This window comes from Carassius carassius, chromosome 20, assembly GCF_963082965.1.
Source record: "Carassius carassius chromosome 20, fCarCar2.1, whole genome shotgun sequence".
Classification (NCBI taxonomy): Eukaryota; Metazoa; Chordata; class Actinopteri; order Cypriniformes; family Cyprinidae; genus Carassius; species Carassius carassius.
In genome coordinates this window covers 18,145,102-18,169,700 of record NC_081774.1, presented here as the reverse complement: position 1 = coordinate 18,169,700, position 24,599 = coordinate 18,145,102, and the positions used below count along the sequence as shown (strand labels likewise).

General features: G+C 37.2%; 1 protein-coding gene across 1 annotated transcript; it reads right to left on the bottom strand.

The window, feature by feature from the left end:
• On the bottom strand, positions 1-24,441 carry LOC132097011 (vasoactive intestinal polypeptide receptor-like). The gene is made up of 13 exons (XM_059502676.1): positions 24,115-24,441; positions 21,858-21,945; positions 15,000-15,104; positions 7,639-7,745; positions 6,322-6,419; positions 5,397-5,529; positions 3,416-3,569; positions 2,960-3,020; positions 2,147-2,213; positions 1,963-2,054; positions 1,743-1,872; positions 948-989; positions 1-213 (listed from the first exon to the last, which is right to left on the bottom strand). Exons 1-13 carry the CDS (start codon positions 24,190-24,192, stop codon positions 1-3), a joined length of 1,368 nt encoding a protein of 455 aa, XP_059358659.1. The 5' UTR covers positions 24,193-24,441.
• Positions 24,442-24,599: the final 158 nt, after the last annotated feature.

The following is a 24,599-nucleotide window of genomic DNA, read 5'->3' as shown; positions in this document are numbered from 1 at the left end:
TCAGACGGCGGAGAAGTCATCTTGACAGGCGGAGAAGTCATCTTGACAGGCGGAAGCGCGGCGTGTGGAGGGGCTGCATTTTGTCATCATGGTGATTTGGGAGCTGAAGTTGAGGCCGTTGCTTGCCATCGAGGGCTGCTGGTATTTGGTGTCAGCTCCCAGAAATCTCTGCATGTGCCACCGCCTCCACTTTCGTTTGATCTCAGACTGGACCTGTAGAGTGTGTGTATGAGATCAGTAAAATATCAATATTTTTCTAAAATAATTTTTGTTAGAAAAGCCTTTTAGAATCACGAGAAGCAAATTCAATCATGGAACTATTGACTGGCATGTACAGTTCTCTCTAATATATATACAAAAAACATTAAAGTGCCCCTATATATGGGTTATGAAAGGTTATTTTTTTGGTTTTGGGAGTCCCCAACAACAAGTTGACATGCATGCAAGGTCAAAAAACACTTATAATATACAGTATTTTTCTTTTTAATCTTACTTGCTCAACAACTCCCAAACGATTCGTTTAACGATTCATTTTCTCAAAACCTTCAATCTGTGGTGATTGGTCTGATTGGTCTCATTTTCATTTCATAATGCCTGATAAAGCAGCGTTTGTAAGCGCAGTGCTGCTTTATGTAAAGCATTACAAGGGAAACTGCTATTTTACCTCCAAAAATGGCAATTAGTGGCAAAGAATGAATTAGCATTTTTTTAAGACCGACACGACAGCTGAGACAGCTTGTACAGCTTGAGATTCGTTTTACAAAAACTACTTGTTTCAATGATTCAAAGTCGACTATTTCTTTTGAGAGACAATAAATTTACACATGGTGCACTTTCAGATTTAAAACTTTGCAGGATGTTTTCATTCACTTAGAGCTGTTCCACACTGCATGAAAGGTCATTTTCAAAAATCCGTGATTGGGCACTTTAAAATTTGATTACATTACCTCTCCATTTAGAAAACAGTACAGGACTGCGACACAAAATCCCTGAAGAAAAATAAAGAGAACAATCAATTATAATTATAATTTAGCAACAAACACGTTTTAAAAGAAAATAATGAAATAATACAAAGTAAATCAATTTTATTTTAATTTAATCTAATTTCAGTATTTTCTGATCATAATATTTAGATACACTGATGCTGTTCTTATCATAAACTGTTTTTAATTATAGCCTATGTAAACACATGTATAAAATTAACCATCTTAGTCCACAAAAAGCCATGTTTATATTTCAATTTCAACTCGTCTGAATTTAGATCAAGATGGATGGTACTGTAAGTCTTGGAAGTATTTAAAGGGGTAGTGGGGGGGGGGGGGTCTGTCATCATTTACTCACCCTCATGTTGTTCCAAACCTTTTTTTTTCCTACTATTGCACACAAAAGAAGATATTTTGATAATGCCTTTATTCAATACTAAAACTGTATTAAAAAAACTAAAGATTTGGAACATTACGAGGCTGAGTAAATGATGGCAGAATTTTCATTTTTGGGTGAACTTAGGCCATTTTTGTATGTCCTCGTTCAACCTTTTCATCTGGTTGTATAACAAACATGGAGGGAATAAATATCACTGGGCATGTCTGGGGTTGCGGCGTGCTGGCAGATCCCACGGTGAGTCTAATGCAGTGGCCAATCTTAGTATTCTATTGGCATTTAGAGAATCCAAACTAGATAAACAATGCTTATAAAACAGTACAACTGTGGGTAAAAACATATTTCTGTCTCCTGCTGCCTACCTGAAAGGACCCCAGGATCAAGTCAAACACCAGACGCACATTAGACTTGATGTGATGAGGCATGAAGGCAAAAATGATGTAGTTTATCCCAAACAAGGGAATCAAAAGCAGAGTTGATTTTGCCAGTCTCCTGAAGATCAAAAGAAATGGCATATGTTGGAATACGTTTGTGTTTATACTGTGCATGTAATACAGCAATGTCTATGGTCTAAAAACTCACGAGTACTGGTGTGACTCATTTCTCCCAATATCCCGTGAACTGATTTTCTGACGAAGTATCCGGATGATACAAATAAAGAGAATGAAGTTCATCTTGAAAAACAGCAATAACAGATTAGGTCCCGTTTTAAAGTATTTAATGCACCACCTGCCATATTTGTGATTTCTTCTGCAAGGTCACTCACTAGTATTGTTATCAGTGTAGGGGTTTTTATAATCCACCATAGATCATCGTCAATAAAATCCCAACATCTATCAAAAGAAAACAACATAAAGAATTATTAATGGAGCAACATATTTGGGTTCCTAAGTAAAATTCCCAACCATTTCTTGAATTGAGAAATTGATTTTAAGCAATAAAGTACATCAAATTACAATTGATGTTTGTTTGTTTGCACAACTTAATCTGCCAATCAGTCACTATTACTATGGAAAGTAAACTACTGGCCACTTAAAGTTGTGACTCCTTTCAGAGGCGACTGATTTAGTGCATCTCTTGAACTCTTTGTTAAATTATTGTTTAAAATCCCTATGTAGAAAATGACTGGGAAAAATATTTCCAGAGCCAAGGCTGTTGAAAAAGTGGACTCTCACTGTTTGAACAATCCACATGAAGACTATGCAAAACCAAACAAAGAAATAAACAAGAAAAACGTGGCAATGAGAAATGAAATGATCCACATAAATTATTTTCAAATGTCTCCTCCTACGAGCTCTGCTCTAAATATAGCCTACTGACCTCCATGAAGGCAAGTCATTTATCATCAAGGAACAGTGAAATGTACAGTGTCAGCTATACTGTAACTATTGGCAAAAGGTGTGTAGAAGACAGAAATGCAACAAGTTCATAAACAAAAAAACACTCATATCCTTTACTCTGTTTTAATTGTTTCTCTTAGAACAGTGGCTACAACAAGCAAAATGAATTCTTATGGCTCCCATGAAAATATTACAAAGTATCAGTGTTATTCTGCGAGCACAAAGTTGTGTTTACTCACCCAATATCATGTAAATAAGCTTTTGTGATGCTCCAGATTGTTATGAAGACACCTGGAACTCCTGTAACACAAACACACGTATTGACTATGAATATTGTCAATATGTGAATACATACAGCTCTGACATGTTGACATTCCTCATTGAACTGGCCTACGTGATCATTCGGAATTCAAAAAAACAAGTGGATTGCCAATTATCCTTAAACCTTACTTGACCCTGAGCTCTGAGCCTGCTTAGCCTAAATTTAAGAAAAGTGACACATGAAACGTTTGCCAACACAATACAGGGACGTCAGTGGGAATGTTAACTGTTAAATCTTGAGTGTGTACATGCACACATGCTATTGACTTTAGAGATCAATTGGTCATTTGCATTTGACAGGCATTTCTCTCCTGCCATGAAGAATTATGAGGCCGAGGGCCAATACATCTTAATGCCACTGAGCACATACGCACCCCAGCCAATGAGAATGTACCACCAGAAGTACTTCCTCTCAGAGAAGAAGGATACGGCCAGGAGAGCATGCAGATACAGACCCTCCACCAGTAACCAGAAGAAACTGGCCATCACGCCATACTGGAAGAAAACCACGGCAGCCTTGCAGCCCACCTGTAAAATGCAGAGAGGATTTTGTTTAGAGCTATTATGCACTTGTGTATATTATAACAGGAACTGCGGTCTTGCATGTTTACCATGTACTTAAACAAAGGGAATGCCTTTGCGCTGGTGTGTTGCATGCGCTAGACATGAGAAAACATTGTGCAATACTCATAAAGCGAGGCATTAAATAGAGTGTTAACACATATAAAGAACTTCTGTATGCTGTTCTGTTAATGTTTGACGCTCTTGTAGTGCGCTGTCTTTATTATCACCTAGAAGTGTTTCTTAATTATTGCAACAATCACACAGCACTAAACAATCTTTAAAGGAATGATCTCTAATAAATAGTGAATCCATTTTAATAACTGTCAATATCTAACTAAGCCTAAATAATCCTAAATAATCTAAAGGCTGTTTAAATGTCAAACATGTTTTTGTGACCTTGCAAACGTGTTCACAGAGGGGATACGTGCCATCATGAGTGTTTGAGCGCCCTGTTGTTGTGACAGATGTAACATATTCTGTTGGCAGACAGCTGCGTCCAGACGGCCCAAAACACTCAGACCCAGATGAATAGTGTTTATACAGGAAAACACACAGAGAACACATTACTTAACCTTTACACACACTGGCCATCCAAAACGTTGGATGCATTGGACTCGCTTTAATTAATAAAATGTCACTTGAAAAAAAAACTTGAACACTGCATATGATATTCATAACTATGAAAATGACACTAAGCAATATAAACATGACCGTGATGTTGGGTAAATACAATGTCCGGATGAGGGAGGTCATTTACAAACTCTTCAAAGATCTTGAAGGACTTCTCAAATACTGCTATGCCTGACCACAGAATCATTTAAAGACCATTTAAAGAGCAAGCCTTGTGACAAAACAGCAGAGAAGTTTACTAACGAACTAATGTTTATCAACGGCTGTTTGTTTCTTTTGAGGGGAAAAAATGTCATGATGCGGTTACATTTAGCAGTAATAAAGTAAAGTGAAACCAAATACAGTGTAAAAAGGGTTTGTCAGGTACGTGCTTTATGTCGTTTTATTCCAGTAAAAAATATGATGTAATATCACTGAATCAACCCGACTAAGTTAGGTTACAGCAACCAAAGTCATTTTTAAATGTTAGTTCAAGTAAAACTGCCTGTTAATATGTTTTACTGTGTACCAGGAAATATAATCGTAACTATAACTGGAGTTGCTTCATTCTGATTGGTCAGTGGCAGATGTCAGTGGTTGGGTTTTCAACAGTCAAGATCTGGAAGTAATTGATTTTTAATGATCAATTTATACAGTTAAAGACAGACCTACTGTATGCTACGAGGTTTATGATATGTTGAACCAACAGCCCACATTGTACTGCATTAAACTAATTTAAAAACATTTAAAAATCATATTTTACTCTGGAATTCCTGGTAACAACTACATTACACATGATTCTGCAAAGACTCTCTAGCTCCCATCCAATTTTATGAACCCCTGTGAATGACTTGTTGAGACTTAAAAAAGTAATTTCTTGTAAAGTAATTTGCCTACAAAAATAGTATGTGAAAGACTAGTATCTTTGAATTCATATTATTCATAAAACAGTAGGCAAAAAGTTAATAAATTACCTTTATGACAATGACAACAATGTACTAGGAAGACTGTTTTGGATATCGAAATAGACTATGGTTTCTCAGTAAAGGCTTTAATTTAATATAAAGTATAGGTCAGATTAAGTAAGTACACATATAATAATTGGCATAAATGTACAGTCAGCCAGTCTATCACAATTATACCCACTGACTTTAAAATGATCCTTACTTAAAAACCACTTACAAATCCATAGTGGCAGTCCTCAGGTTCCTCCACCTCATACAGGACTACATCCTTCATAATTACAGCCACAGCCTTCAGTATAAAGGACATGAATAGGTGAATATGGATGTAGTTCCTTGTGCAGTGGAGTTTTCTTAGCAGCAAAGATAAAAAGAGACACATTAAGTTGTTTTAGCATAATAAATGATACGCAAGAATGCAATAAACCACATGCTGATGGCTGCATAATAGGCTCTGCATATACTGTATATAGACAATACATTATAATCACATGTGCACAACAAGGCAATTCATTACGTTTCCATACGTATTGCTATCTACACTCAAAAGAGTGTGCATACAGCATTCATATATGCTTTATTCATACATGCTACACTTCATAGAGGCATAGGAAACTCATATGCTGTGTGTGATATATACTAAGACTCTCAAGATCTGTGTTCCTGTTTAATTAAGTGTGATGCAACAGGAAGCTTTTCAATACACTTGAGATATGGCTTGACCTCTGAGGTCACTGAGGGGAACATCCACTGTGAGCAATTTACTACTGAGAAGCTTGTGCACGGCAAAGCTGCATGTTAGTGGTTACAAATTACTAAGCTATTTTGTTTGAGAGGTTGTGCAATAACGGATTCTGTGTATAACCATATCAAACACCTGCCTTTCGCAATACACATGTTAAATGTGATATAAAACGGGCCGTTTTGAACGAGGTCATCTGGCTTGACACCAGTATGATTAAGCTGAACATTGATTCACTGCTAGATCACAATAAAATGTGGGCATTCACCGAGGACAACAAAACTATCAAATGGGAGTTATTTGGGAGTTTCTTTTATATGGGAAAAGCAAACGCTATAAAGAGCCAAGGTCCTGTTCTATAACACAAGTCAATGGTATGTTTTGAGTTGTATGGAGGATTTACCTGAAAAGGCACAGAATGACGATGGCGATGATGAGGGATATAAGAGACACAGAGTGACCAATAGTGTATCCAATTCTCACAGAGCCCAGGAATTCACCCTACAAGGAAAGAAAGAGTGAATGACTGACTTATGACTAAACTCAGAAACACACTAATGATGATTATGTAGAACTGGAATCAGAACTACAAAATCAGTCTTGATTTGTTTTGAATATTTTAATTATGCATACTTTGATTGGATTATGGTGTACAATTCTACACCATTAGGTGGTGCCAAGAGATTCTCTTTATTGATTTATTCAACCGATTCATGTAAAACACGGATTCATCCTGAGCATAAACAAGTGACACAACTGATACTGGTAGGTCATGTTATAATGACAACATGACAAATGTAGTATGTTTACATTATTAGTAATGTAAACATACTACATTTGTCATGTTGTCATTATTATCATTACAGTAAGTCTGGATAGTGCACACGTATAGAACATACTTTTTTAAACAGTGGCCAAATTATACAAAAGACAGACCTTCTCACAAAGTGTCTTTATGAGTGAATCATTGAATCATTTACTCAACCGGTTAGATCCGCTTCTGCTTTGTAACAGATTTGTAATATTAAGATAATATGAACTTAATATTGTGCCTAAATTGTGAGTTGCTCAATTTTAAATTATATTCGCAAAATATCCGCAAGGCTGTTATTATGAAAGTACAACAGTATGCTGTTGCTCATGTGATATTGCTTCAATTATTTCAGCAAACTGAGGTTAAGAACCAGATTAATTAAACGGCAAATTAGCCTAAAACTGCAATAGCATAATAGTGTTGATGGGAGTAGAAAGTGCAACTTAAAGAACAGAGATGCTGCCAGATAATAGTTTCCATAATGACTAATGTAGTCTACAAAAAGCAGTGCAAATTAGCAACTATCACAGCTAAGTCAAGAGCAGAATGGGTTAATATATGACAAGCTGATGAGCGCACACCATAATAAATCACACTGCATAATTTATTAATAATCTCCTCTGTAAATTTTGGATCTGAAATAGAAACTCCTACAAATGCACATTCGTTAAGGTCGGCCACTAAAACAACCATCTAAGCCTTTTCATTACTATTTTTTCACTGTCTTTAGTAAATTCTAACAGAAGTTATTAAATGCCAAAAGAGATTTTGTGCTGGCACAAACTGTTAGTAACTCCAGGCCTAAATGTCGTAACTTTATTTGATTGTTGAATTAGTTGTGAAAAAATATGCTTTTATTGTTTAGAACTCATTGGGTGCCAGTCCAAACAAAGCAAAAATACACACCATGTTTCCATCCTCTGTGTTATTGGGGTCATAGCCACAGTTATATGCAGCGACAACTGGCTTTATTTCTGTCCAGCCGTTGGGAGTACAAGTCTTCGATATGTTTCCTGAAACATAAACAAAAGGGCAAAAGGACAATGAATTCTTAGGTCAAAACAGAGAGAAATGAAGAGTGTTAAACCACAGCCTCATTCCTCCAATAATCACTGCTACTCAGTCATACTTAAAACACACAGCCAAAGAAGAGGCTGGCGATTACTGCAGAACAAGCGAAGGAAATAAGCAATTAATCGATCTCAAGCGGCCAATGACTTAATCATTCACTTTCACTGAAAAACTTTTTGCATATTGTAACACAACTTTGTGATCTAATTAATTTTAGCAGAATTATCTGACATTTTTTGGAACGTTTTCCATGCAATTTGTGAAAACAGATTTCAGCGACTGATTATACTGTGCTAAACGCTCATTGGCTTGAGAATCCTCTCAGGCCCGGAGGACTTCAGACTGAATGGGGTTGGTTTCTGCACCCAGCCTGTTTTTGTGAAGTAAAGAGTAGACAAGCTCATCATCAGGTAATCATTCTCTGCAAAGTGGAGGAGGAAAAATAACAGATGTAGCTACAATGATTATGAGACTGTTCTAAAAGCAATAAAACTGCATCAAAGATTTCAAAATTAATTTGTACATAAATGAGCACCAACAGAGCCCCATTCCATCTGTCCACCATGACCTTTAAACATGTTAGCATGAACAGAGAAGCTTATTTTGTTCATTTCTAAAGTTAAATACCAGGCCCACATCCAATTAAGATGGCTCTTTGGTATAAAGACAGAAAATACCTCACTCAAAACAAAGACAAAATTTTAAAATGATTAATATGCGTTTGGCAAAGTTGTGGCGGTGATCATCTCGCTCAGATGGGACGGCTTGAAAACCTCATTATCACTGTGCCAGCAGTATGTGTAGCTGATGATGTTTACTTCTGAGAGCGAAAAAATCTACATTTAGACAGAGTGAGGATTGAGGACATTCAGAGATCCTGCAACAGGAATACATAAAACATGAGCAAGTGCTAACTAGCAAACAGATTACAGTCAATAATTAATAATGATAATGTATGAAGATGTGGACCAAACATGGGAGCTAATCAATCTGCTGTTATGTTATTTCAGAGCATGTCTTTGAATAGGTCTTCTGCGTCTAAGCATGCAGAGATACTCGCTGGGCCTCAGGTTAAAGCTCGCCCTTGTGAGAGTTTACGCAAGATTCCCTCCAGCCTGAAGGGAGAGGATGGGGGTTCTGGTTCTGCTAAAGTTTTGGTCCTTGAAGAAGTGTTGATAGTAGCATGACTTGTATAAACATGAATCAGACTGGGCTTTTGTTAAAGCTCTTTGAGCAAAGTGTTATTACAGCAGCTTTCTGCAATGAAGGTGCGTGTGTGGGTGTGTCCTCTTTCAAACACAAGCTGCTTGACGGATTACGACAGCGGCTTTAAAAGTGGATCTGCTGTCTGTGAGAAGTCGCAAGAATGTGGGTAATTAAAGCAGTATTCGGGGTTCAATACAAGTTAAGCTCAATCAACAGCATTTGTGGAACTCCTCCAAAAAATAATTTAGTTTCCTCCCTTGTTTTGTTAAAAAAAGGAGGTTACATTGAGGCACATATAATAGAAGTGAATGGGGCCAATTTTTGGATGGTTTAAAAGCAGAAATGTGAAGCTGAATTGAATTCTTTTATTAAAAGTATTGCATTCTCTGAGCTGTAAAGCTCTGTGTGGGGTTTTAAGGTTTATAGTCTTGTGTCGTCATGTGATGAAGTCATAAAAGAAAGAAAACAATAATTTTACAATAAAATTATTTCAGCGCATAATATTCATGTCTTGTCTTTAAAGTTTTGAAAAAGTATTTTAATGTGTAATACTCAGGGTTTTTAGTTTTAAGGGAGTGATCACCTACAATTTTCACTTTTCCACGAGAATCAATGTATGTTATGATTGCCTAACGATTATACACTGGCCTGGAAGCCGATATTTAAAAGTGAAGCGTTTGTTTACCTCAGGGTTTGTAAAATAGCCCACGTGCACGCGCACTCAAATACGAGATTTTGATTTCTTCCCCGTCTTGACGTCAAGACGGGGCAGGATATACCATATATGGACACCGCAGCAGGAAGCTCGCCCTTCCCCTCTCCCCCTCATATTCAGTCCCGAAAGATGCTGGAGTAGTGCACACGTGAGTTGCTCTGTGGTTGACTGCCAGAATCAACATGTAAATGTGTTTTCTCTACCAAGAACGGACCTAGCTAACAGAGACCAGTGGATCATTTTTAATGACGCTGTTCCTTCAACCCTTCCCACTGGCTTATCGTTACGTGTTTGTGCTAAACATTGTACGCCGAAATCCTTCACAAATTTGGGGCAATATCAGGCGAAGTTGGCATCGAAGCTCGGGAAAAGCGCCATTCCAACAAAATTGCCTGCAATTGAAACGGTAAGACTGTGTTTTTATTGCTCAACTGTGTGTAACAAACAGCATCTAACTGCTAATGCGGCTATTGTATGCTGCTATTGCGTCTGTCACTAGACAAATAAACGAAAGACTCGTGGTGAAGTAATTATTTATGTTCCCTGTAAACTGACTGCAAAAACGGACTTTTGACTGCATTATAATGATTTCTTAATTCAGAATATGATCAAGATTGCGTAGGTTGATGTGTTCGGGGAATTTGCCAGTTAATAGTAACGTTTAAAGCCCCTTAAGTGAACGAAATGACTTGAAAAAAGATTTGTTCATTTTGATGAACGAGCTTGAACAAGAGAGTCTGGCGTTGCCATATTGGGTGTTTTTTCCGCTACATATTAAGGCCGGTTTACGGTGTGTTTTTAGGTGTGTTTTCGCCTGGAAGGCTTTATAGAAATCTGGCATCCTACTGAACGAAGTTAAACTGAGAGAGAGCGTGGCGTTCACAGACAGTCAGACACCAGAATGAACGACTTCACAGTAACGTTCATCAGGCAGTAATGCGGTACGTTCAGTTCATGTTCGCCCAAAATATGAACGAGTTCATGAACTATCGTTCAATGAACGCGTTCAGGCACAACACTGGCAGGAGTATTAGCTTCGAGGTATGGGGAATGGCTGCTAACGTACTTTGCAAAAAAAAAATGACTGAGATCATCATGAATTCGGTTATTGTTTATTTGTTGCCTAACGCTTATATATGAGGCGCCGTCTAGTTTGTGTGTGTGTGCTGTGCTCACGTCTCATATGAGTAACTTTATGTGCGTGGATAGTTCATATACATGTATGTGTGACTAGTACTTAATATATATGCAAGCGTGTTTCATATGTGTGCGTGAATGAAGTTTGATTTAAGCATTAAAACGGCGCCTCATACTTATACACTGGCCGGGAAGCCGGTCGCGTTCTTTCACAACTTGCGCCATGATGTCAGTTTGTAATGATATGCTAAAGCGTTACCTGCGGTGTCAACCCCCCCTTCCTGCAACCAATCAACGCGCCCCTCATTTGCATTATTATAATGACCGTCCACGACAGCCAAAATATCGCATCAGATCTCGCGAGACAATAATGCCTACAGAAATAAGGGTCTGAGGAGCTCTGTGTTTATTTTTTTTCCACTTTTCTTTTTTAGAAGGGTCTGAAAGACTATAATACAGCAGTAGGTATCCAAGGTAATACGAGGGTATAACTCCTTTAACTGAAACTACAACTAAAAACTATTTAATTGTTTTTGACATTTGAAATAAAGTTGAAATATAAATATTAGATGAAAAACTTAGAAAATTAGAAATGTTGCATTGGCTAATAACTAAAATAATTTTAAAGCTGAAGTTAAAATTGTACTAAAAAGTACTGAAACTACTAATTAAAACTACCATAATTAAATTCATAATTTTAATGAAAACTGAAATAAATAGAATATTATATAGAAATATCTAAAAGATAATGTATATTAAATATACAAAAATTTATAGCAATATTACAAACGAATAAAATAACAAAAGCTCATAAAAAAACCAACTAAAACCTTAAAATTGTAATTGTAAATTAATTCTAAATATTTTAGATTGCCTCCATTCACTTTTATTGTGACTTACTGCAGCCCAGATTCAGCATTTTATTAGTATAATTTTTGGAACCTGGAACTTTCCTTGTAAAGTGGTAAACTTTTCTTGGTAAAGTTTACTTTCTGATAATTTACATGAGGTGTGATCATGAGGTCACTGCGCTATTGATAGTGTGTTTGACTGAAGCATGAAAGTGAAGTCTGAGTTATGAGCAAAGAAACCACTGAGAACAGTTGAGAAGATTAATGAATGTATGTTTGCTGTAAAGCTCCTGGGTAAAAAGTTCACATGTGTTAGGAAACTAGAAGCTCCACCCAAAATAAATTTATGACATGGCCCTGGATCTGTGTGCTGCCAAGTTTCGTAACGCTTGTTTTCATTTCCATGCTCCTATAAAAATGAATTGCTTCTTGATTAGTCCATAACCAAAACCCAGTAGATTCTTTTGAATCTACTGTATAATCTGATACTACCACTGGACAGCTTAAGCTTCAAAGAAAGAATTTTACTCCTGCTGGATAATACAGAAACAGCTGGAATACCAGGAGTGAGATTTAATCTCCAGGCTTGATTACACAGAGCATCACTGCTATTAGAAAAGAGCCATAAACTGATATTTCTACACACAAAATGTATTCAATATTTTGATTGATAGGTGCATTTAAACCATATTTATTCTTCAAAAAATGGTACTTTGTTTGATATTTTGTTGGATAGCTTAATTCTAAGGGCCGTTAAACATCTGGTTGGGCTACAAACAGACAAAAGGGAGACTCTACAAAATATGAAATCAGCATAATGGCAGCGATCACTAATGCAGCGTAAACACTAGTGTGTACTGTGGGAGCACTGATAAAAAACAATAGCTAAAATCATCAACGTTCACTGTTGAATATCTTTGAAACACACTTTCTGGGCAATAAACATGAATAATTTCTGGGAATCGGTGCTGAGGAAAACAAATGTTTCCTTTGGTCCAGAAAGCCTCAATCTGTTCGCTATAAATTAATGAGGATTTCTGTGTCCACCGGGTCCGCGCATGTCCTTTGTTCTTTTCTCTGGTTCATAAATCGTTCCATCAACACGTTTGTTATATATGTCTTTGTCTCCCCTAAAATCCAACTCAACATTCCCAGTCAATTACTTATCAGTTTTTCCCATCACATGATCAAGTCGGCCCACCCCCAATCTAATATATTCAGGTCTTTTACCAATCACATCTGGCCTTTATCACAGCTCACCAAAGGCTATCTCCTGCATGAACTCCACAAGCACATGAGGAAGATAAATCCACTGCATTTCACCCTGTACCATCTAAATCCCTCAATCCATGTTTGGGATTTCTTCCAGAAAGCACTCTCTCAGAGCACTCAAGAGTTTCACAAGGAAAGGCATGCCCCTTTCAGCAAGACACAGATATGACCTGGAAGCCATTAGATGTGTGTAAACAGTTCATAGGATGAAAATTATGGTTGTAAATCAAAGCTGACATTCTGACAGAAAGCACAAGTGAGCGGAAGGGCATTCAAATAAATCAATTCAAATTCTGTACTGTCCATATGGAGATCATACAAAGAAAAAATGCAGACACTTTCTATAAAATAAAGTCAATGTGTCACAGCTACTTTTTGGAGCTCAAGCAAAAGTGCTGTATTCTCCACAATGATATCTCATTACACAAATGGACCCTACATTACATGGATTTCACTGCTGCATTCAAAGCAGGAAAAATTATTGATCCAAACAGTCATTTACACTTATGGTTTCATAATTATTGAGCAACCCAACCTCATGAAATACTTTCATTGGTGTTCTTGTGCCAAACTTAACTGATGTTAGTCAGTCCTCAGTTCCTACAGACATTTTATACCAACTTCTAAAGTCAAAAATGACTTCTTTAACTCCTCTGTGTACTTGAGGGGGAAAGGGTAAATTTAAGAGGTAGAGTCCAATCAAAATGATAATTATTACAGAAAATATGAAAATAAAAGCTGATACATTAACTTTATGACACAAGGCCATTTTCAATTCTCTAGATGTTACATATACTAAAATAAATCAGGGTAAGGTTTCAGGGTAAGGTCCGCAGTGATCCAGATGACTGCATGCTGGTAATATTATGCTGAAAGCAGTTTAGTTATTAGGCTGTCAGCAAATAGTACATCAGCAAGTCAAGGACTCAAATGGACATTCACTCATAAAGCAACATATACAGTCATAAATTTTCATGGTCACCAAGGGTGCATTTATTTATAAAGAAAATACTGTTAAAACAGTAATATATATATGTTGTATTTTATATATTATAATTTAATATAATAATATTTGTTTTAATTTAATTTATTCCTGTGATGGCAAAGCTGATTTTCAGCACCATTACTCCAGTCTTCAGTGTCACACATGGTCCATCAGAAATCATTCTAATATGCTGATTTGATGCTTAATTATTACTGGTACCCACTTATTAATAGATTAATAGTGAGTCTTATCATTATTAATGCTGAAAACATTTTTGCTGCTTAAGATTTTTGTGGAAACTGTGATACATTTTTAGGATTTTCAGGATTTTTAATGAATAGGAAATTTTAAAATAACAGGATTTGTGTAACATTATAATTGTCTTTACTGTTACTTTTGATCAAACATTACAATATGTATGTGTGTGTGGTAATGGAATAAAACCCATATTAAAGCTGATTTACATCAAAACAACTTTTTCTAATGTAAAATATACATATATATTTATATGTACACAAATAAGCATCCACAGATTCAGTTTCTAAATTTAAAGCTAATCCTGATTAGCCAAAACACAACCACAAAAGGCTTATTAAACATAATTCAAAGTTTAAAAGTTACCCATGGCTTTTCTCGTTTTAATAAATTAGTGGTTATGAATTCTCAGCAAATAATTGGCCCATGAGGCTCTTCCCAAAGAAAATCTCATGAATACAGTTTGTGTGATAATGCGTCTGCTTAATTACAACAGCAGGTCCCAATAGCACAGACAATCTTTCTCTTTTCTCCAGAGTTATCAAAGACTAATCAGAAGAACTCAGTAGAAGGCTTTGTGAACAATGTGACGTTGGTTATGATGCTAATTCAGTAGTGATGACATTTGCTTTCTCTAAAAGTAAGTCCCTACAGAGATTGTTGAATATAGTGACTTTAAAAGACTTTATCAAGAATATTAGAAGTGGAGTCCAGTGAAAACACAAGGAGAAAAACAGGTTTAGAAACTTATGTATTGAAGAATTTCCTGACATACCTTTCTGATCACTGACATGGTTGAAGTAATTCGGACAGGGGATGGTGACCAACTCCCCAATCCTAGCTGATGGCCAGCATGCTAGATCCCATTTACCTGTGCAACCTTAAAAAAAGTGAAGGAAAACATATTAGGAGATAAAATACTCCTAAGATATCTAAAAAGATACAGGCATCTAATCACGCTGTAATTGGTGATCTTTTATCAGTTGATACAAGCCTATACAATTATGTTGCTTCTTGACACATCAAACGTTCATCACATCCTCTTAAGGCCAATTCACATTGTACAGACACAGATGGCAACAGACATGTTCATCTGATTTAGTAAGATACAATAAATAAATAAAAAAACTTGTGATGTAACATCAGGTCACTAGTTTTGAGCACATCTCAGGAGGGATTCTGATTTCAAGTTTATTTCTATAGCACTTTTTACGATAAAAATTGTTGCAAAGCAGCTTTACAGAATTTTATTTCTACAATATTTAGTAGTAGCTTATCAGTGGTGACTGTCAGTTTATGTACTTATGTCAGAAATATTTATATTAAATCACCCTCTCCTCCAGAGCACCTTCCATTGCCAGCACCCTGCTATAATATCCTGGACATGGCATTAACCCCAAGTTTCTCCGCACCCATCCTCTCCCCAGATTCCCCTCTAGGGCACTTCCCTGAACCTCCTTCACCTCCTAAGTCTCCTATACCTCCGCTGGTTCTGTCCATCCCTTCCTCATCTCCTGAGCACCCCGAGTTAAGCCCAGAAGAGGCTCACTATCTCCTGTTATGCCCAGAAGAGGCTCCTGTACTTGAGTTAAGCCTAGAAGGGGTTCCTGATCTCCCGTTAAGCCCAGGGAGGGCTCCTGATCCCCTGTTGAGCCCAGGGAGGGCTCCTGATTCCTTGTTGAGTCCAGGGAGGGCTCCTGATCCCCCATCAAGCCCAGGGAAGGCCCATGAACCCCAGCTCGCTCCAGTGTCGGCTCCAGGCCCCAAGTCCAGCCCTGTAGTCGGCTCCAGCACCAGAGCTCGCTCCAGTGCCTGTTCCAAGCCCAGAGTCCAGCCCCATAAGATTCCCCAAGTGTTTTTTTGGTGGGGGGTTGGGTAGGGGTTGGGGGGCGGTAGAGATCCAGCCGTAGAAGCCGAGGCGGGGGTTGGGGGCAGCTCCGCCATGGCCTCCCAAGTCTCCAGATCCGCCATGGTAACCCGAGTCTCCAGATCCACCTTGGTCGTCCGAGTCTCCAGATCCACCCTGGAGGTCCTCCTCAGAGGGGGGAGTAATGTCACAGTCATGGACTTCTATTCTCTTGTTCCTTTTGAGTTTTCCTTATTTGGTCATGTTCCTTTTCTTATTTAGTTAATTGATTACTCCCCACCTGTTTCTGTTCTTCTGATTACTTCCTTTGTGTTTATAAACCCGGTCTGTTTAGTTCAAGGTGGTCGGTCCTTAATGTGGCGTAAAGTTATATATGTGTTTGTTCTTTGCAGATGTTTTGATTAAAATCTTAGTACTTTTGGATTCTAGTGTTGTACCCTCTCCTTGTAGTCATGTATTGTTACAGTAGCTGCTGTTCCAACCAAGTAAAATTAATTTGTTTTACCCAAGCTAAAGAATAATAGTGCGCATTTGATCATATATAACTGCAGTCCAAGATTATGAAATGCATTATTTGAATGCTTGGCCAAAGAGATGTGTCTTTAATATATATTTAAACAAATATATTGTGTCTGAACCCCAAACGTTATCAGGAAGGTTATTCCAGAGTTTGGGAGCCAAATGCGAAAAAGGTCTTCCTCCTTTAGTGGCCTTTGCTATCCTAGGAACTACCAAAAGTCCACATTTTGTGACATTAGGGAGCCTGATGAGTTGTAGTGTGGTAGAAGGCTAGTTGGGTACACAGGAGCTAACCCATTAAGGGCCTTATAGATAAGTCATAATATTTTGTAACTGATACAGAACTAAATAGGTAGCCAGTGAGAGACAGAAAAATTGGCATAATATGATCATATTTTCCTGACCTGTTAATAACTGCAGTTTGGACTACCTGTAGCTTGTTTATTGAAGCTGCAGGACAACCACCTAGCAATGCATTACAAATAGTCCAGTCCAGAGGTCATGAATCCATGAACTAGCTTTTCTGGATCATAAAAAAAGGTAACCGTTTTGTAGCTTGGCAGTGTTTCTAAGGAAGAATGTTTTTTTTTTGTAGAATGGGAAATATGGTTTTCAAATGACAAGTTGCTGTCAAATATAACACCCAGATTTTTGTCTGTAGAAGAACTAATAGTACATCCATCTAATTGAAAATTGTAATCCAAGAGATTTTGTGTACTGTTTTATGGTAGAATAAGTTATAAATCTGTCTTTTACGAATTTAAGAAAATTAATGATCATCCGATTTTTAACATAGTCTGTTACCTTAGATAATTTAGAAGTTTAATCTGGTCTCGTTGAGATATATAGTTGAATATCATCAGCATAACAGTGGAAACTAATCCTGTATTTTCTAATAATATTACCAAGGGGCAACATGTATACTGAAAATAGCAGAGGACCTAGGACAGATCCTTGGGGCACTACATATTTTACTGGTGATAATTGAGATGACTCATAAACAAAGTGGTAACAATCGTAGAGGTAGGATCTAACCCATCTTAAAGCCTGTCCTTGAATACCTGTATAGTTTTGTAATCGATCTATGAGTATGTCATGATCTATGGTGTTGAACGCAGCACTAAGGTCAAGTGAAACTAGCAATGAGATGCATCATTGGTCTGACACAAGAAGCAAGTCATTTGTAATTTTAACAAGTGCAGTTTCTGTGCTATGGTGGAACTTGAAACCTGACTGAAATTCTTCATAGAGATCTTTTTTTTGCAGGAAGGAGCACAACTGAGCAGACTAAACTTTTTCTCAAATTTTTGATCTAAACGGAAGATTTTAAATGGGTCTGTAATTTGCCTGTTCACTAGGATCTAGTTGTGGTTTCTTAATAAGAGTAATAACCCCCAGCTTGAATGGTTTTGGGATTTGACCTAAAGATAACGTTGAGTTAGATAATTTTGAGAAGTGGTTCTTCTGCTACAGGTAACAACTCTTTCAGCAATTTAGTGGGTACAGGATCTAACAGGTATGTTGTTGGTTTAGATGCAGTGATAAGTTTATTTAGCTCTTCCTGTCCTATAGTTGTAAAGCACTGCAGTTTATCTTTGGGTGTGATGAATGAAGCTGAGGTATCAGACACTGTAGAATCTACATTTGCTATTGTATTTATAATATTACTTATTTTATCAGTGAAGAAATCATTACTGTTAAACTGTGAGTGAATATTTAGATCAGATGGCATCTGGTTATTTGTTAATCTAGCCACTGTGCAAAATAAAAACCTTGGATTGTTTTGATTAATTACTATGAGTTTGTGGATATGCTCGGCACTGGCAGCTTTTAGAGCATGTCTATAGCTGGATATACTGTTTTCCCACGCAATTCTAAAAACGTCCAAGTTAGTTTTTCTCCATTTGTGCCACCCCATGAACTTAATGTGCTTCTTCTTAAGCCAGACCTTTGCTGCCATGGCAGTATGTTTTGGGTCATTGTCATGCTGGAAGACCTTCAGTGTTCTGCAGAGGTTCTCATCCAAGATTTTACAGTACATGGCCCCATCCATTTGCCCCTTTATGCGGTGAAGTCGTCCTCCGTGCTTGACTGTTGGGATGGTGTTCTTGGGGTCATTTCTATCCCTCTAAACACGGCGAGTTGAGTTAATGCCAAAGAGCTCAATTTTGGTATCATCTGACCACAGCACGTTCTCCCAAGCATTCTTTGAATAATTTAAATGCTCTTTGGCAAACTTTAAATGGGCCTGTATATGTGCCTTCTTGAGCAGGGGGGGCATTGCGGGCACAGCAGGATTTCAGACCATTGCGGTATAGTGTGTTACCAATGGTTTGCTTGGTCACTGTGGTCCCAACTGCCTTCAGATCATTAACAAGCCTCTCCCGTGTAGTTCGAGGCTGATCCCTCACCTTTCTCATGATCATTCTTACCCCACGAGGCAAGATCTTGCACGAAGCTCCAGACCAAGGCAGACTGATGTTTTTGTTTTTTTTTTCATTTCCAAATAATCGCACCACCAGTTGTCTCCTTCTCACCAAGCTACTTGTTGATGGTCGTGTAGCCCATTCCAGTCTTGTGCAGTCCTAAAATCTTGTCTCTGACATCCTTTGATAGCTCTTTGCCCATGGTGGTGGAAAAGGTTGGAATGGAAGATAAAGATTGTGTGGACAGGAGTCTTATAAACCTAATCTATGTTCCACATGGGCACATAACCAATCTTTGGGAGCCAGAATTCTTAAATCAAATACTTTTAAATCAATTTCTAACCTTTATATAATATGTTTTTTCTGGATCTTTTGGTTGATATTCTTTATCTATTCATTAAAATAAACCTATATAATAAAAATTACAGACCCTTCATTTCTTTGTAAGTGGTTAAACTGACAAAATCTTCAGGGGATCAAATAAACATTTCCCCCACTGCGTCAGAGAGTTATCTGTGATTTTACTGGAAGATCGAATTATTAAATTTTGATTCAAAACAAACTTTAATAAAATAAACATTTGTATGAATGTATCATTCACAATGAAAACTATAACATGCGTTTAGATAATCAAATTTTTTCTTTCATACCTACTTTAAAGTGATTTATTTTGTTATCTTTACTTAATTCCACGTCTCTGAAAATTTTTAAATCCAACTGATATAAAAGATTTTATAACACACTGGGCTACATGACAAAGAAAAACCAATCATACGCAATGCCATGGGAGAGGGCTTTATCAAAGTTCATCTCACGGTCTGAGAAACCAATTTGCATATTGGTCTAAGATACATTACTCAGGGGAGATTTGTGATTGAGATTTAAAAATGGCACAAATGACAACACACAACATTGAAACACTAGCCCATAGATAATCAGACCTTAAACTCACAGCTAACCAGCTTTCGTAATTACTTTGTCAGAACAAAATCAATATTAGATTAGGCTGGAATAGGCGGTGTTTTGGTTTAATGAGGTACAGTACATGGCCCAATAGGCAGGCACTGAAGCTCTTAAAGTCCACTTATAACTACTCATTATAGCTTTTTTCACGCACACAAATCCCTGTGAATGATTCCAGTAATTAAGGTGCCCCAATATTGGATATGTTATCAAAATTTGCAATTAAATGTGTTATCATAACTCATTTGTGGTTTTTGTCTGCCTTGCCAGTAATGAGAAGTCAAGATAAAATCATAATATTGAAGTGAGAAAATCTCTTAATATAATTTCAGTTATTTTTTAAATAAGCATCATTAGTTGGAAATAGCTCTACAGACCTAAGCATTGTGACAGTGTGTGAATCTGCACTGAACTGAATTCTGTGGTTAGGCTAGCACATGGATGTGCTCTCAGACCATCTGATGCAAAACCTAATCAATGATGGAAAATAATTCAGAAAAAAATTGCCGCAAGCAAAACTAACTGAGCCAGTGCACTGAAATACTACTGATTTAATCATACAGATAACAACATCAAAAACACTGATGCTGTGAAGATCGCACTTCACAAGAATGCCATTTGTGCCTAATTAACCAGCATGCCATTGTAACCTCTTCCGAAAAACCAGACAAACAAACGCAAAACAACACTCTGCATAATTCACAGTATACTGTAATAAGAAGAGAGGTTTGAGCTGACTGCAGCTTGAGGGAAGAAATGAAGGGAAAATATTGACACATTTGCAGATTTGCAGATAAGCAGCTATATATTTTTGCACATTTAATCAGATATTAAAACACTCGAAATGTTGCTCTTGCAGTATTAGCACAACCTCATAATCAACATTTTTATTCTGAGTTATGCTGCTATTTCTAGCTAATGAAGAGACCTTTAGCATTAAAACCACAGAACTTGCTTGTAAAAATGTTAAATGGTTAACTGTAAGTTACTTTGTCCCCATAAAGTGAAAAACTGTACGTTTTAACGTAAAACAAAAACTGTCAAATTATTTATGATTATAGCAAAATAAACATAATTTATTGGAGAGAAACTGTAAAAAGACAGATTTTAAAAAGTATGTAAGTATTTTTGTTTCTTGTGTATTTCTGTTAGTGATGTGCATTTTGGGCTGCATTTCTGCTATTTAGTTCAAGTTTGTTGCGTTATTTTAATTTCACGTGCATTATGAACATAAAAGTACTGGCCATGTTTTACGGATAGCTTTTTTACAATGAACTCTAATTTATCATGTGACTTTTTATTATACCACCTGTATTATTATTATTGTGGTTATCAGTGCATGTTAAGGAACAACAAAGCCCCTTTACGCAAGACATTTCACTCAGAGGCCATCTTTGAAATGCTTCTCGGGCAGCTATTTCTGCAAATACAGCTCCTGAAGTTGCATGTTTAGGCAGGCACCATGCAAACCATAGGGAACTGCAATGATATGAACACTTTACGAATTAGCACCTGACTCTTTTATTTAGATGACGAGACTTTCTGCCATATTGCACATTGCACTTTCTCCTATTCATAATCTTTGCGTATCCAAGGTTTTTGGTAAAAAGCTGAATTTGGTATATTAACTTGAATTGAAACATATAGTTGTAAAATACAGACACCAGTATATCATGCTGAATTACCTGAAACAACACCACTATATTTTCAAAGTGAATATCTGGCAACCACAACTGTTGCTTTTTTACCATGTATTTAACAGGATATTTTTACAGTGTATATAACCAATATAGAGAAATCATTGTGTCTTTTTAATGCGTACAGTTGTCATATAGTGTCTTATATGCACTGTACATACCTGATGTGACATTTTCCAGCTTGGACAAACATTCTCTTTTCTCCGCTTCCAGCTCCCACATGACCTCACACATCTGGGCAGACAGCATCTGTTTAAAACAAAAACACAATCACAAGATTCTGACAAGAGGTATGTTTTACTTTCAATAAAACATATCTTCATTTTTGAAGCTTCAGAGAAAAATTACATCACATTTCTGAATAGCAACAGACCTTTGATCACATTACAATTTGAACATAATTACTTTATGAAGAGAATGAAGTGAACTGTTGTGCATGTGACACTGCCTCTCCCTTTTCCTGAGTGTCATGGAGATTTGATGAAGGGTAGGACAATTCATGTTGTTCCTTTGAAATTTAACAAGCATAGCATAAGTACCTGCACTGAAAGGGCTCTTAATAATGTCTCCTTTCACCTCTGCCAATCCCTAAAGGACTAACCTCCGGACATCTTTATGGTGGAAAAATTCACGACATAAATTATTTGTCTTACAGTTGTCTCTCTGCCGCTGTATCCAATTTTCCTTAAAAATGTAGGCTGTATTATACAAGTAAACGCTCTCATGGATTCCTCCGCAGAGCACCAGAGGACAGTGAGTTTTATAGCAGGTACTATGGCAGATGAGGCCATTGAGAGGTGGCATCAATCAAAATTTCACAGCAATTTTTACTCTCAAATCTGTCCATATGCTTACAGAAAGTACGACCATGGGTCAAATGTTACTCTGTTACCTGAACAGTCAGTATGTGTGATCTACAGCAGTGTTTTACAACTTGTTTTGCACGGCACTATAGCTCCATAAATAGGGCTCATGAGTGCCTTCATCAACATGTGTCCCCTTTAACTTGTTTTATGCTGAATATCATTTGTTATTATGATCAATATTATTAAAATCACTTCTAAACAAAACACAATCTAAATCTTTCTACGTACTGACAGATGTACCGCTCTACAAACATTTTGAGATATGTGCCATTCATTTTAGCTCAAGTGCAATGTTGCGCGTTATCAGAGCACAAGTTCTCTGTATTATTATGTGCCCAGAGCAAACAATAGCAATCTGTTGACCATATACTGTAATGCGTGGCGTGACATATTCACAAGGAAATTCAGCTGCATGGCAAGCTGTACTTTATAGAGACATGAGTCACTACTGTCTGCAGTGAGGAAGAAGCTGCTCAAGGACAGTGCTGACGGACAGAAAAGAAAATGAGAGTTGTTACCAAGGCGTCACAATAAGTGAAGAAAATCATTCTTTTCACTATTTCAAATAGCATTATTAACAATATGACAATAAATTTAGATGGTAAACACATGCTGTACATTTGAGTATAGAGGAATCTTTCCATGGTAACACTGGTACTGTGAATGCATGCTGTTTATCCTAGCGATATCAATTGGGAGCACTGATATTCACTGACTGATTTCCCAGGTTAACCTGCAGGAATGACCAGATTTCTAACATTAGAAACCCACATTTTACACACTTTTATGTGTGATGCATAACAAATCTAATGATGAAAATGTAAGGTAAAGCAGCATTTGAACATTTTGGCACGTTTTAAAATGTTCTGAAATCCTAAATAAGTATATAAGTTTTACTTCTGACTATAAGGAAATTTGAATTAATTAAATAAACAACTCTACACTCATTTTAATGGAAATGCTGTTTACAGAAGAAGCTTTCTTTTTCAATCTGGACCCTAAATGGCCATTCAAACTGTTTCAGGCTAAATGCACCGACCACTGAAACTTATTTGCATTATAGCCTATTATCTCTTCAAAGGCACATAATCTAACTGGTTATTATTTTAATGTATAAACAAGCTTTATTAATACAGCTTAACTGGCTATGCTTTATCAAGATGTCAGAGAACATTTCAGTGCATAAGAGAAGCTTTCTAATCCACATAATTACGTGCTGTCTATAGACCACCTAGTTTTTAATCTTAAATATGATTCATTTCTGACGGATAATGCAGGAGAGTTTAAATTGATTTCGTTCTTACCCAAGCTAAAGGCAAGCCAATGAAATACTTTACAGTCTCATAAAATGTAGCCTACAGTTTAAATCGGTTCCTTTACAAAATTCTGCTCTATGAAAGAAAGGGCAGCAGCAGCAGTTGCTCTGAGACAGAAGAGCAAAAGAGCAACAGGACCTGACAGTTTGTTTGAGGACTAGGTGTGTTAAATAGCCTTCTTGAGAGCTTTTCTTTCGTCGATGACTAATTAGATAGAAAACTGTGTTGATACTCACAGGTCCTAACGAGCAGGTGATGTATAAAATCAACATTAGTTTAGACATATCCATTTCAGCCGATTCAGCAGGTTTCATGAGATTGCTTCGCAAAAGGTCCGATGCTCAGAGACAAGTTGACGGCCGAAAAGAAACTGACAAAGAATCCGAGACGTCAGTCAACTATGCGCTCCGGTGCGCGCGGGTTCAGCAATCCTTCGCCACCAAACCTTTCCTTGTTTCTCCCTTATACGAAAAACACTTCATTCATAAACGCCTCCGGAGTGATGCGAAGCCATTCACAACAGGCGTTTGTGTGAACCACGTAGACACATGACCCGCGCGAGTTGGACTCGACCCACGTCCTAACGCGCACTTCCAAAGTAAGTGTGTGTGTGTGTGTGAGTGTGTGTGTGTGTGTGTGTGTGTGTGTGTGTATCGTCTATAGTAACAGCAGCACAGCTCTGAATTACTGTCATAAGTGACTTTTTCTCTGTCTTAACCTG

Excerpts from the sequence above, each read along its gene's own strand:
- LOC132097011 (XM_059502676.1), bottom strand. The coding sequence starts at position 24,192 with ATGAAACCTGCTGAATCGGCTGAAATGGATATGTCTAAACTAATGTTG. Across the intron at positions 1,873-1,962 it reads AATGAGTCACACCAGTACTC|GAGACTGGCAAAATCAACTC; the intron begins GTGAGTTTTTAG and ends TTTGATCTTCAG. Across the intron at positions 214-947 it reads ACTGTTTTCTAAATGGAGAG|GTCCAGTCTGAGATCAAACG; the intron begins GTAATGTAATCA and ends CACACTCTACAG.